Here is a 14,832-nt window from a genome sequence, read left to right as displayed (position 1 = left end):
GTGCAAAAGAGAAAAAAAGAAGAAAAGCTTCGACAAGCTTCATGCTGGCCTGAACTTTCTCTCTGAGTGCAACATAAGCGCACGATGTTTCAACTATATAAATCCAACTGTTATTAGGCGAATATTGTAGTTCAGCTGTGCAGCGAACACAACGTGATTACGGTCCTGGGGCGAAGATTATTGTTCAAAGCGGGGAACTTCACAGTGAGAACGATCCCGCACCTCGGTAGCTCTGGTATCAGCTAGAGAACCAGCGAATGATACAGTTGGCTGGCCTTAAATGTAAGAGATGCTTTAGTGGAGGACTCTGGATTAAGTTCGACCACTACGGTTTTCCTGCACCGTCCCTACAATCACTTCTTATGAGTTGTGAATGCGAAAGCATTAATGTCCAATTGAACGCCGCCGAGCGGTCCTTCGAGTCTTGCGCTGCGAGTAATGTTTTCGAATTTTGCTGCGGGGTATGTTATCGAATGTTGCGAATAGATTGGTACGGGTTGTTTATTTATTTATGTTTTTTGGTAAAAATTCTATGTTAGCGTGTTTGGACGATATTGCCGAGAAATCAAGGACGCCGCGTGCCACCGACGTCCTACGCGACGAGACCGAGGAAGCAGCAGCGGCCACCAACGGGGCACTGGTGACGTGGCGTCGAGGCGCGCTGATGACGTGGCGTCGCGGCGATGCTACGTCACCAGCGCGCTTCGACGCCACGTCACCATTGCCCCTCGATGGAGCACATACGGCGACGCGTGCCCTCTACCCTCACGCAGCACCTGGCGCGCTAGCGAAGCAGCGGGCTTTCCGCTTCGCCCGCTCTGCTCCGTTGAGGCCCGAGCCAGCGTCACGAGCACGAGCGCCCAGGCGCGCTCGTAACGTGACGTCGCGGCGAATGGGAATTTAGGTGCCGTTTCGCTGCTACAGACGCCGCCGGAGTTTCTCGCTCAATGAGTCATTTGACGCTTTTGCATGGAAAGTGCTATTTGTAACGTTTACATGCAAACATCAACATTTGTGGAGACTACAAGGTCCAGGTAGAGCGTGTACAGTTTATTGAGGGCTTCCGAGGCAGGGCATGGCGTCCGAGGAGTGAAAGAAGACGCTGCCTGTGTTGCGACCCCATCGTACCGGAGCTGGATTCGTTCTCTTTCCCCGTGTGCCTCGCTTTCTGCCTCAAGCTGGTGGCAGTGGGATTACCACGTACATAATTCCGCCGCCCAGCTCGAACGCATAGATGTATAGTAAAACCTGATTGTATGTATATAAAAAAACAAGGCTTAGTGACTATTTGTCGCCGCCCTGTTTCGAAGCTGATGCCAATAAAAATAATAATAATCAACATCATCTAAGGAGAGCTTCCGCACTACTACTTAGTTAATGTGGAGTCATCAAAAAGCACGGGGTTGTAAAAATAGAGATTGTAAATTGGACGCGAAGGTTGGAAAGCAAAAAGAAAAAAAAATTCGTAGAGCTTTACAAAGACGTCAACCAAGAAATCAGGAAATAAAATGTAAGGTCATTCACACTAATGACAGTGCCTTGCTTTTGAGTCCCGAGATGGCTGCTTGAGGAGAGGAACACACAGAAACACGTATTCGTAACAGGGTGAGCACGTGTCTGTTGCATGGAAGAACATTTCTGAGACCACTCCGCACATTGTAATGGAATGCAAAAATGTACACGCAGCACGAACCGTACACTGTAAAATAATTTACGCCCTTAAAAGTGAAAAAAGGTGTAAATGTGTCTATACAGGTAACTCACATCATTAGAGGGTCCGTTATTTGAACACCCTAAGGGTGTGAGTTACTGGCGCAATTACACCCTTTCTCAATTTAAGAGTGTAAATTATTTTACAGTGTAGGGATCGTGCACCTTCCAAGAAGCGCTGGTATTCAAAGTGGATGGGAGCATTAGCTGGCCAGAGGTCAAGATAAGCAGGATAAGTTTAGAGTGTTCTTGGAAGAAAGGCAGCGAAGAGATGGTGGTGGTATTGTTAGAGGCATAGGTATAACTTCACAAGATCAATGTAGAGGTAGTAAAAAAAATGCTAGGCTGAAATAGATATAGTAAAACCTTATTAGCTCAGGCGGGTTAAGTGGCTATTTGTAGTCACGCTGTTTCAAAGGGGGTTTGATTAGAAGTCATCGTGGTCGGAGCACAGCGTAGAGAACGTCCGCATACCAGAAGAGCTGGGCTTAGAAGGTGATGATGGCGTTAACTGGTCGACAATGCATGTCAGCAAGGGACGATTAGAGAGAAGAAGAAAAAACGCAGGGTATAGATGGGGATCTTCACAGGCCTGTGTTACGCAGGCCTGCGTATAGCATTACGAGGGAAGGGAGAGATAAGTAAAAAACTACATTACGACAGGGTGACGCGTAAGTGACTCACACAAGCTATGTGACTGTCGCCACCGCGGTGAAAAGGGGGATGCCATTAGCGAATATCATCATGATCATCATCATGATAATCATCGTCATCATCGTCGTGGAGTCGAGATAGCAGTTGAATTGAGGCTCGCTCGTGAACGCTTAGCTAAGGCTATACCACTGCGCGGCCGCAGGGGTGCGCGCAGCGTCTCCAAGGTGAGCGAGGGAAAACACTCGGACGTGTTTCGGGTCAGAACGCCGGGCGGAATCGCCGTGCTCAAGGTCCTGCACGTCGAGTACATTGACCGTTACGCGAAGCAGCTCTGCAACCACTTGCTGGTCGCCAGGTGAGCACGCAATAACGCACGCGCCCTCTGTGTGGCAAAGAAAAAAAAGCAAACCACATGTGCGCGTGCAGGCTTTGGTCATTGTATAATATACAATGTAGTTCATGTTTACCGTTAAAATAAAACTCGCGGTTTTCCCCGAAAGGCGAAGCATCCAATGCGATAGCAAATTAGTGGACAGCTATACGAAGTATGGATAGTTGTCATCGTATAAAATTGTAAACATAGGCATACTAACTAAATTAACAGGCATGGCGTCACGCGCGCACAAGCAAGCACGAGCACATCTCACTCGATGACCGCACAAACTCGCTGTCCAAACGCTGGAGCGAGTAAGTGCGGCAGCAGCAGCGAGCGAATTTACCTTCGTGCTGCCCGTCAAGGCGAACTAAGCCGCGGAAACACATTGAGCGTTAACGCGAAGTAGCTCTGCAACCACTTGCTGGTCGCCAGGTGAGCACGCAAAAACTCACACGCTCTGGGTCATCTCTGTTTAATTTGTCAGTGTATTGTTCGTTCGCAAGATAAATCAATTCGTTGTTCCGGCCTTTAACGAAACGACCTCGATCGGCTTGTGTGAAAACCCCTCTCTCCCCTCTTCCCTTCCCCCTAACCTGCTGATCCGGTTTCCCTCTCCGTCGTCACTGACATTCAGTAAAACGTGCGCAAACATCACTCGCCCTACAACTCTTGACATAATGACGAATGTCATAATTTTTTGACATAACGACACCACTTTCATTTTTTTTTAAGGGCTCTCGAACGCCTAACCGATGACAGAGGACACAATTTCACCACGGGATTCGTTCTTTTCACGAGGTAAGTGCGTGGCATCTGCTGTTGAATGTGAAGAAAGACTGCGCACGTTCCATCTTCACCGACAATTAGAATTGTTATCGCCAGATTGAACACTCATTTCGTAAGAAAGACACCACGTCGAACTTTGAACGTTAGCACAAAGCCGCGATGGGTAGACGGAGGTACAGGCATCACAGGAGATAGAATGGAATGCACTGTAAGGTGTTGGGTGGTGGTGTGAGGTGGAAGGATGGATGAGGGCAAATACACGCCAATCTCACGGCAGCTTCGGTGGGTGCTCCGTATCAAATCGTACGTGTGACCGCAACACTGTCGCAGAAGGCTCGTCGTATCAAAGCCTTCGAGAATTGTCTGCTGCTTAAAAAAATACTGTCATTTGATTGCAACGTAATAATTCCGTCGTCTCAAGGAGTTACGTCGCTGCACACGTTTGAACGAACTTCGCACGAAACCTTTTCATGCATAAAGAATAAGAACGTACACGTGGACATCGTATAACGCTCGCGCAATGGATGCTCATTTCCAACTCCCCGTTTTTTGGACAAATAGGGCTCTATGCGTTTGGGATGGCTACCCGCGGGAATTGAGCGATGCCTGCCTCAAGTTCGCCGCAGTCCGCCACGACGCCAGACCGAGGAGCGTCGACCACATAATCGGTGAGGGAATGAATTAGCCGAATATTAGGGATGAATATGATCACTACCTCCGAGAGTCCTCTTCCTGCGATCCCTTCGCTCCCGTCACTCCATCCCCAAGCACTTCCGGTCCCTTCCCACTTTTCGTTCATTCTTCCGTTATCATTTCTATCCCGAAATTCCTCCCTCCATTCGCTCTGTTAAGCCGCTCATCTCAAACGTGCAGAATAGACGGTGTGGCGCACTAAAGTATGCAAGCACTTTCTCGACTCTCTTTCTCTCTCTCTCTCTCTGCACTGTAATTGACTGTGCGTGAAACGCTGGAATGCAGGGCTAATTACCAATTGGTCCGTACCATAAATGTGGGAGTGATGAAACCGTCACCAAAGGTTGGGGGGGGGGGGGGTGTGATGACTCCTCGCGCCATTTTGTGAGGTCTAAATGCCTATATGGCAAAGGACCCACAATGGCAAGCGCCTTCCAAGCGGTCTGCGACCTGCGCGGAGAAGGTGCCACGGATTCCCCAAAGGGGAGCAGCCCAGTCGTCGAAAGCCCACAGAGGCCAGCTTGGTGACATCGTATAGAATTCGACAAAACACGCTCCTCTGACGGAGCGCTTGTAAATTGCCGATGCGCGTGTCACTTCTGGTATCCTACGAGAGCGGGCCTGCGGGCGAAATCCCGCCGGAACGTGACGACCGAAATTAGAAAGCCATGCAGCGAAGAATCACTAAGAGTGTGGGAATAGAAGAGAGCCATGATGGGAAAGAGTGCCGAATGCTTGCCAAAAGTCTAACAACTCTGCTAACGAGATTAGGCATAACCCCGTAGGTGGTGGCTTAAATTCAGTTGTAACCTCATTGGCTAGGGGAATGTCGAGGCGGGCCAGCGCTTGCCACCTCCCCTTTTAATTTCTTTACTGAAATGCAATTAAAGGCTGTATGACACCCATTCCTTTCAGCCTAGGCTGTAATCGCTAAACTGATAGATCAGTAAGACTCCGTACGTTGCAATGCTAGTCTGGGCTGTAACCACTTGGTGTTCGAACAGTGAGACTCAGTTGGTCGTGTGTAGGGACAGTTGTCCCACGCTCTAACTTAGGAAAGGCAGAAGAGTATCAGCGTTCATTTGCAAACTCTGTATTTGAATGCGTAAATATTTTCGCTGCAATATATCTCCAAGTTTACCTCCAACCTGCCTCCGGCTTCATCAACGCCGATTAGCACCATGAAGAGACTTGATCAACTTCAAGGAGAAAGAACAAACTTTACTCTCTTTCTCTCTTCTTCGCTTCCCTATTTTATCTTTCCATTATCATTTCTATCGCTAATTTCATACGTACATTCGCTCGAATTTACTCTTCGATAGTTATTCTCTTTCATCCCTAAATGCATTGATTCCCACAGTGCGTAGGATCTGCATATAATTTTCTTGCCTTTCCTATTGTTTCCTGCGACCTCCTTTCCCTGACTCTCTCCTACTGTCTTGCTTCCTCTCCCTTGCGTCCTTCCTAACTTCCCTCACGTGTAAAAGAAGGTACGTTCACATGTCTTAAAGAAACGCGAAATATGGGATGTTCACTGACGTTATCTCCGACGCGATTTCCAAATGATAATTTTTATTGGGAAGAAGGAGTTGGATTGTCACTTACCATTTTTCTCCGCTAATAACCATTTTCTGATTTTCCTTAAAGCAAACGTCAAGATGGTTCCAAAAAAGGCTAACCTAGCATTCCAGCCTCGTTATTTTAACGTTTGCCTTATAATGCACATTGGTTTGGCTGCTTTAATAAGGTATTCAATTGCTGTATACCTACATCTCCTTTCAGCCTATCGTCAAGTGCCTCAGCCTTACCTGGTGCTGCAGATGGACTACGCCGGAAATCCACTATCATCAATTCAGGTACATCGCGCTGACTGTTAAGACGCGCTCGTCACGTGACCCTCTCTGTTTAGCCGATAGGTCATGAAAGGTGCTGACAAGGAACAGTGCGTTCCTTAGCTGAAGCAGACAAAGAAACAAATTTGTTATTGAAACAGAAAATAAACAGCATACCTTCCTTACAGTCAAGTCACGACTACACCTAACGGCGCTCATTATACGTCGTATTTCGAAAATTTAGTAGCTCGAAAAGCAGATTGCTAAGGCAAAAAAATAATAATAATCACGCCTCCAAAGATAGCGAAAAAAATATTAATAACAGGCATTAACATAAATCAGTGTACTGTCACGTGCAATATGAGCTGGAACTAGGCGCACGTGTTCGGCCCAAGACTGCACGGCGATGCCGGCACACGAAAAATTGGTATAAGTACCGGTAATTGTAAAGCATGGCTTCCGAGACAGCGCGCGCTAGCGAATCTCGGAGGCCATGTGTTAAGGTGTTTAGTTCTTCAATTGTTCGTATGTTGGCACCGCCGTGCGGTATTGTTACAGTGAACTTGAGGCCCTTTTAATCACGTGCACCGTGCTGCAGCTCACATTGCACGCGACTGTTCACTGGTGGGCATCATGGCTTTTCTGCATATGTTGTAGTGTACGTTTCAATTGTATAACATTAAAAAAAGATGTTTTTTTTTTTGCTTTCGTATAAAGGCGCTCGTGCCTCCGTAAAAAATCTTTTAAACTTGCTAATTGTTCAGGCTTTGGTTATTGTATAATATACAATATAGTCCTTCTTTACCGTTAAAAGTCGCGGTTTCGCCCGAAAGGCGAAGCACCCATTGCGATAGCAAATTAGTGGACAGCTATACGAAATAAAAATAGTAATTTTCGTATAAACTTGCGAACGTAGGCATACTAACTAAATTAACAAGCATGGCGTCACGCGCACACAAGCAAACATGAACACGCCTCACTCGATGAGCGCGGAAACTCGCTGTCAGAACGCTGGAGCGAGGAAGCGCGGCAGCAGCAGCGAGCGAATTGACCTTCGTGCTGCGCATCAAGGCGAACTAAGTCGCGGAAGCACAGCGCGAAGCGGTCTGTGTCCCCGTCGAAGATGGCTATCGAAATACAACGGCCCATGGCCGCCCGAAGTAGAACGCCCCCTCCCCCCCCCGTACCCTCCCCCGGGAGCCTTGCGCCCGACGAAAGACGGCACGCTTCCTCCCTGCGCTCCTCGCTCGAGCACGCGAGATTGAACCGCGTTCGCCGGCTCACCTTGGCATGCTTTCACTCGCACATATAGCACACGGCGCGCGGCGATGATTTTATCGCACTTGGGCTTTATGCGGAACCTCACGGCGACGCCGACGGCAGAAATGCGCCTGGCGTGTCCATATAATTTTTATCGCAATAATAACTAATAGTTGAGTAGAACTTGTTGCTGGGCGAGTTGGTTGAGATCTAATGAGTACATTGTTGCGCTAACAGGAAAATAAGGACTTAGGAGGGCAAGTAAGAAACGATAGGTCGAGGGCTGACCTATTGTTTCTTACTTGCTCTCCTAAATCCTTATTTTCCTGTTAGCGCAACGATGTGTTCATTCGATAACCAATAGGCCGCAGCGGACGCCGTCAAAATCCGTGTCGACGTTACGGCGAGCTCGTGTGAGAACGTCGAGGCGGCGTCCCCACTACACTAAAATAATTTGCACCCTTAAAATGAAAAAAGGTGTAAATGTCTCTATAACTCACACCATTAGGGTGGGATTTATATAACTGACACTAGGGGTGCGAGTTATAGACACATTTACGCCCTTTTCACCTTTAAGGGTGTAAATTATTTTAGTGCAGTTATTCGCTTATGCGTCTTTTCTGGGCTTGCTAAGCATTTTCTCGCGTTTCTTTCTCTTTATTTTCGGGGCAGGCGGGGGGGGGGGGGGGGGGAGGAGAACAGCGGTAATTTTGAAGTGTAAAATATTAATACAGCTCGGCTTATTTTTCTCAAGAATAATAAAGCTGTATTAGTGCATTGCAGTACCCTTTACAATCCAACTCCCCCTTTCAGAGAAATAAATTAATTAAAATAAAAGCCACACTCACGGTGAGAGAAGGCTTGGTAAAGCAAGAAAAGACGCACAAACAGAAAACGCGGGCGGCTCGATGTTTCCGCACCGGCCACCTCGGCCTGTCGTCATGGATTTTGGCGGCGTCTGCACGGCGGCCTATACTTATAGTTTTCTATTGGTAAAGAACGATTGGACACCTTCGACGTGGGCAAACTTTCATCTATCAGCTACGTCAGTTTGTGTGCTAGAATGACCAAAGGCAGAACTTGGCAAGCTTAGAAAACTTTTTACTGAGCTACAGCGGACCAACTAGGAGAAGATAAAGTGAAATCCGTGACGTCACACTGACGCGTCAGCGCTCAGGTTCCGCCGCGAAATTTAAAAAAAAAATTCATCTTCTCTTCCAATAACCTATTACCGCGAATAACAAAAAACACTTTATCGGTCTAAACTGACTTAGCTTTTTTTTATTTAGTGTCCCTTACGTCTGCCTCGCCAACACATGACTTCGCGTGCCCTGATGTCTGTCTGTCTCTATCTATCTATCTATCTATCTATCTATCTATCTATCTATCTATCTATCTATCTATCTATCTATCTATCTATCTATCTATCTATCTATCTATCTCTCTCTCTCTCTATATATATATATATATATATATATATATATATATATATATAATCTGCCGGGCGCAGGTGTTGAGCACTGGGCAGGCGGTCAGCATCTTCCGGCAAATCATGCTCACTCTGGCGGCGGCCGAAGCCGGACTCAACTTCGAGCACCGACACCTCAGCCTCGACAGCGTTTACGTCGCGACTACGCAGAGGGAGTTCGTACAGTGGAAGGTAGACGGCAAGCGGTTCGACGTCCCAACCCGAGGAGTCGTCGCGTACGTCGCCGATTTCAGCGCCGCCCGCGTGGATATAGGTGAATTTTTCTTCTTTTTAGAATAGCCTCCGAGATCGGGCAATGCGCGATTGGGTATGCCATCCGGTTCCGGAGGCCATGCTATCGATCGGTTTCAGCTTTTTTGCTGAAGAGTTCCTCTCGCTCGAGTGGTGTGCATGCGCAAAAAAAAAAGAAGAAAGAAAAAGAAAAGCCCTCCGACCCATCGCATGACAGAAATACTGACGCCCAACATAGCTGTTTTCAAGAAGCTCCCGCAGTCGCAGTAGCGATCTTGCCACGTCGCCTGACTGATTGGATGATAATCACAATTCACGTGTTTACCATTACGAACACGTTCGCGCATGCGATTTTGACGAAAATGCGTTTACGCTGGGAAATAAATGCGGTCTCTTTGTTTACCGCTGTTAACACATTGCGATCGCACGCTGAGATCGGACACGTGAGATGGCAGAAGCAGAAGCCGTAATAAAATTTGAAGAGATGTGCGTGAGCTCTCGCCGTCTGTGTCTTTGTCGTGCGAGGAATTTGCGAATTTCTTCGTATTCTGTAGGCACGTGTCGAATGAGCCGCGTTTTTTTTTCTTTTTTGTCGTTCTGTTCGCTTAAGTGTAAAAGCAATTCACAGGTGTCACGTTCGGTGGAAGTTAAGCGCTGCCTGTCTCCTAGCTGTTTCTTGTTTCATGACATTTTTTTAAGTATTCTTCGTTCACCTATACCGTGTGGACCTACGGCCAAGAAAACTTCATGGAATATCAACTCGCCCCAGTCGCCGCCATTGTGGACTGCGTGAATCGCACCCTTGCTGGACTGCAAGATTTGGTCGAATTATCCGAAAGGTCGAATTAACAATACGGCGGCAAATTGAACCAATTCAAGTCTATTAAAATAAAGAAATAATCCTGAAGAATTTAGTTCTTGAACTCGATGGGGGGCAGTGCTGTGCGATTGCCACGCTACACCATGCTGAACAGATAAAGCAGTCTGTTGAATATGGGGTCGTAACGCGACATTAAAGGGGCACTAAAGAGAAAGGTGATTCTTCTGCATCATTAAATTACCCTTCTACAACATCAAAAACACCAATCTTACCACGATAAGACGCTTAGTAAGCAAGAAAAAGCGCAAAAACGAAATATATGTGGCGACACTCCTTGAACTTCCCGCACCAGGTCGCTGTGAGGTCATGGATTTTTATAGCGTCTTCTAGGGCCTACTTACTTATTTAGCAGTACAGATTAACTGCGTTGTGTTCCAAAGGAACCAAATATTAAACATGGTAAGTTTGGTGAACCTTAGCCAACGCGGCCGAAATACGAAAACATACCTTGGAATCCCTGACGTCACACTGACGTACCGGCGTCGGGGTTTCGGCGCGAAATTCAAATACTGATACATTGACCATTTTTCTCATCTAATATTCTATCATTTTGGAATGTCCGCCTGCAGAGTTCTCAAACAACGCTTTATCAGTATAAACTGATTTATTGTTTTGATTTGGTGTCCCTTTAAGCAAGCAGCAACGGATGGCTTCACGGTCTGAAGGAGCGCCAGCTTCACGCCTAGGGAAACAACTTAAACGCTAGGGAAGTAGTAGCCCCGTCTGCTGAATTCCTTGGGTTTCAGTAATCGCTGCTCGCGTGAGGGCGGGGGTCGAATTAACCGAAACGGCATGATTTCGCGTTCGAAATAGACGAGTTTTTCTTCAATAGCAATGCATAGTGTCTCGCCAGGACTTTCCACTGCGTTCGAATTAACCGAGGTCGTATTAACCGGCATCGGCTGTAATACTTGTTTTGCTTTTAAAAACCAGTTTCGATTTCGGTGTCGAGGAGATGGATGCGTCATGGCGCCATGATACAGTGACTTGCTCCGGCTGCCACACACGAGCAAAGCTAAAAGAAGCGCGAGCAGCACCCTTGCTATTTAGTTTTTTAATGAGCAACGGCATAAATAGCTAGCCTTATTGCTACACGACGTCAGCAAGTTTTGCTTTGTGCCATGAAGTCACGATAATGTGGATGACGTAAGGTGTGACATTTCGAGACCAACCTTATGGTACCTAATTAAAATATCTTATAACTGTTTCCGAGCCTTCAAAGTTGGTGAGTGTCTTCCTTTCGCGTGTGAGAAGCATTTGTTAGAGTGTCTACAACTTTAATATATGTGTCAGTCCTCCTTAAGAGGAAGCTTTAGCTCGGGCTCAACTCCGATGCGGCCTATGCAAATACATGTAAAACGCAGAAACGTTTTTCTGAGATAGCCCTTGGACCTATTTTAATAAAATTTGTTGCATTTGAGAGAGAAAGTTAAATTCTGGTGACGGTTGGAAGCGGAATTTCGATGTCGGGCCTGAATTTTGTTAAAACGATTTTCAAAAATTCGAAAGTTCGAAAAAAAATAGAAGCACGACGTTTTCACATTAATAGCTCTGCATGAAGAAAAGGTATCGCGGTTATGTAAACGGCCTCCATTAGATCATTCAAAGTGGACAAATTCTATATGTCAATTTATATGTTACGTGAATTTGTTACGTCGTGTACTAGGGTTCTGCAAAATCTGTATTTCTGTATTAGTAAATTCTTTTAAATTCATGTGAAATATATAAATTTTGTCCGCTTTAGATGTACTTTTAGATGCAATTCACAGAATTGTGACATCACCTCTCGTTGCCGAGTTCAAGAGTTGTAAACTTGATAGTTTCGTTTTCTGAAAGTTTGCGATTTTCGCCAGTTTTTAATAAAAAATTGACGACCTAAATCGAAAATTCGAAACCAACAGTCACTAGATTTTAAGTTTTTCTTTCAAATGCAAGAACCGTCATCAAATTTGGTACAGTGGTGGCCGAGAAAAAACTAATTCTCCTTTTGCATGTATTTGGATGGGAGCACCCGAGTTAAAGCTTCCTCTTAAACGTTCGAAACAAGAGCAGAGCTATTATACCGTTTTTCTCTTCGTGTAACGGGCGCCCCCTTCCTGCAGACGGAGAAACCGAGTTTACCGATCCGCAGCCGCTTTGGGAAGACTGCGACAAGGACGGCGCGCTGAAGGACATTCACAGGATGATCGGGGAAGATATGAGGTAGGGCAGTGTCCTGAACGTCGCCGTTGCTTTTGCCGATGCGTTTGCATCTCCAAGCAGCGCATTCCGCTTCCAAGTAAAGAGTTGGTAATATTTTGATCATTCTAGGCTGTCGTCGCGATATCGTGACGTGTGAGGTCCTATAAATCTGAACGCGACGACGCTTGTATGCGGCTGTGAAGGCATTGCCCGTTTCAGTTTTTCATAACGAGCCCGAAGAGGTCACCCTGGGCTTGGCGCTAAAGTGATTTCTGACGTTCTAAGTTCACTAAAAGTATTTCTAAGCGCAAATGAGATGTTTTTCTTCAGCCGCCTATGAATCCAGGCTATGAGAGTTTTAAATGACAATAAATTATTGATGTTTAGTCCCCTTGCGGCGGTGGACCGACCTTCAAGGGATGCAGTGGATTCTCGCGACAGAATCTTTACATCATTTAGGTAGAGAAAGAAAAACACGCAAGAAAAATGAAAAGACAGAAAAAAAGAAAGGAAAAAGAAAAACAAGGGACAAGACAGGGCAAGAAAAAAGACGAAGAAAAAAGAAAATTGACCTGTCCTTGTTTTTTTTTTTCCTCTTCTTTTTTTCTGTCTTTTCGTTCTTTTTTGCGTGTTTCCTGGCTTCAATTTTGTTGCGCAATGCTCCACCCTATTCCTTTCCTTTCTTCTTGCTTCGTAAATAATAAATGATGGTTGCCGCGACGAGCATGCGACGCCCCCTCGACATGATATTCGGTGGCCCGCCAGGCTCGGTGGGCCAACGAAGATTATGGCAAGGGGCCGCCACGTGCTCGTCACAATGGTGACGGCGCGTGTTGACAGTCAGCATTAGCAGAGTGCAAAGGTCGAAGAGCGGGCGATTTGTTTAAGGTTGCGTCTAGAATGCGTTACCAGCACACACATACCTATATAGGAACACGGACAAGAACAGTGAAAGGGCGCTCGCGGCCTGTCTCTTTTCCTACGTACAGTCACCCGCAAAAGTTTACGAGACGCGGCATTTGCGAAAGGGCCAGATTTTCCGCGAAGCCTGTGCACGTAGCCTCTTAAATGAAAAGCTTTGATTCGTTGCAGTCCTTGCGAACTACAATGCGATCCATTAAATTAGAAGCGCTACGCCTTAACAGATCAGAAATCCGCATTTGTCGTGAAACCCATGCCCCGTAAACTTTTGCCGGTGACTGTACTACATGTGTGTTATGTACATATTCAAGATGCAATACTGGAGTGTGTTGGGACGCTGCCCCGGACATACACACACCCCCGTACATCACGCGGGGTGCGAACTGACGTCATGCCCCAGACACACACACACAAACCCCATACAGCAGGGGGGGGGGGGGTGCGACATGACGTCACGCGCACTCACCGCTTGCTGCGACCCTCGCAGCGACGGCTGGGGCTCCCACTGTCCGAGGACAAACGTGCTGTTCGCCTACCACGTGACCCGCGAGCTGGCCGAGCGTGTCGCGGTGGACCGCCACCACAGCGGCGAGGAGGAGGCGGACTGGAACGCGTTCCTGGAGTGGAAGTTCCAGCTCCCGTGGTTCCCCAGCGTCGCCCTCTTCGCGCGCAGCGCGTTCGCAAGCCGGGACGACGCGTCGCGAACGCGGTTTTCTTCTTCGGCAGTCGTCGCGAAGCTGGGCCGCTTCGTGACGAGATCGTTGTCGTCTCTCGTGGGCGAGAACAGATAGATAGACGTACGAGCCTGACCTTGCTGAATGTGTATGCTTAAAAGTGTCCGGCATCATAAAACCAGATTCGTTTCTCTCTCTCTCGTGCACCCATTTAGAATAAGTGCACGTGGTGTCGACCCCTGTAGCCACCCATCTGTCGGCACGGCAGGCCGCGGGTTCGACCACGTGACCGCTGACGACAAAGCTACGACGAGCGAAGAATACTGGCGGCGAGCACGCGATGCGAACAGGCTGACCGTTATTGTGGTCGTTCTGTGGTTTCCTTTTCTTTTTTTTTTTCTCTTTTTTTTTTTCGCCAGTTCCCGCAACCCCCCCCCCCCCCCCCCCCCCCCCCGGGAAAAGATGGCTCCACCATAGAAGCACTACGATTCTGGTTTTCCGGGATTTTACGTGCCAAAAGGACGATTTGATTATGAGGCACGCCGTAGGGGGGGGGGGGGGGGGGGGGGGCTCCGGATAAATTTTGGTCACTAGGGGATCTTTTAACTTGCCCCTACTGGGGCTATTCATGGCTTCCACGTTTAGTTCTCACCGCGGACTATCTAAAGCTTGATAATGGCGCGCCGAGAAAAGGAAGTCCTCCTTATACTGCAAGCCTGCTCGGCATAGGGCTGGGCATCGATTTAAAATTTTACCCTCATTATTAACAGCGGCGTTTCAAGGTATTTTTGCCGAACCAGGCAACGCCAAATGATAGATTCCCCCTTCCCATTCTACCAGATTTACGTGTATATTATCGAACATTCTTAAACGTCGCTTTGCGAGGCGTAATGCAATTGCCAAGGAAAAAAAGAAAGCGAACAGGTTTTTCGAGTATCAGTTCATTGTGCCGTGCGTTACTACGGACCGTAAAAGAGGGAGCGAATAAGAATGCCAAATGGAATCCCGTTTGCATTAAACGAAATGTAACGTTCTCTGTGACCTGCTGTTGAAGCTGGGTAGCCAAGTACACGCCGAGCCCTTCTCGAAGTGCCGCTCCAGGTGGCTGTCTGTTTTGCCTGGAAGAAGAGACAATCCCTCTTTTT

The 14,832-nt window shown here is 47.3% G+C and overlaps 1 protein-coding gene across 1 annotated transcript; it reads left to right on the top strand.

The window, feature by feature from the left end:
* The first annotated feature begins 996 nt into the window (after positions 1-996).
* LOC126527304 (serine/threonine-protein kinase haspin-like) lies at positions 997-14,117 on the top strand. Its single transcript, XM_072284362.1, has 7 exons — positions 997-1,034; positions 2,567-2,719; positions 4,088-4,194; positions 6,002-6,075; positions 8,822-9,053; positions 12,014-12,113; positions 13,501-14,117. Exons 1-7 carry the CDS (start codon positions 997-999, stop codon positions 13,802-13,804), a joined length of 1,008 nt encoding a protein of 335 aa, XP_072140463.1. The 3' UTR covers positions 13,805-14,117.
* The last annotated feature ends 715 nt before the right edge of the window (positions 14,118-14,832 follow it).

This window comes from Dermacentor andersoni, chromosome 9, assembly GCF_023375885.2.
Source record: "Dermacentor andersoni chromosome 9, qqDerAnde1_hic_scaffold, whole genome shotgun sequence".
Taxonomy (NCBI): Eukaryota; Metazoa; Arthropoda; class Arachnida; order Ixodida; family Ixodidae; genus Dermacentor; species Dermacentor andersoni.
This window is presented reverse-complemented; position numbering and strand designations above follow the sequence as displayed.

What these genes read in the sequence shown, in the direction of transcription:
- LOC126527304 (XM_072284362.1), top strand. Translation starts at nt 997, where the DNA reads ATGCAAACATCAACATTTGTGGAGACTACAAGGTCCAG. An exon ending in GAGCGTCGACCACATAATCG is followed by an intron (nt 4,195 to 6,001) that starts GTGAGGGAATGA and finishes ATCTCCTTTCAG; the next exon opens with CCTATCGTCAAGTGCCTCAG. An exon ending in ATCCACTATCATCAATTCAG is followed by an intron (nt 6,076 to 8,821) that starts GTACATCGCGCT and finishes TGCCGGGCGCAG; the next exon opens with GTGTTGAGCACTGGGCAGGC.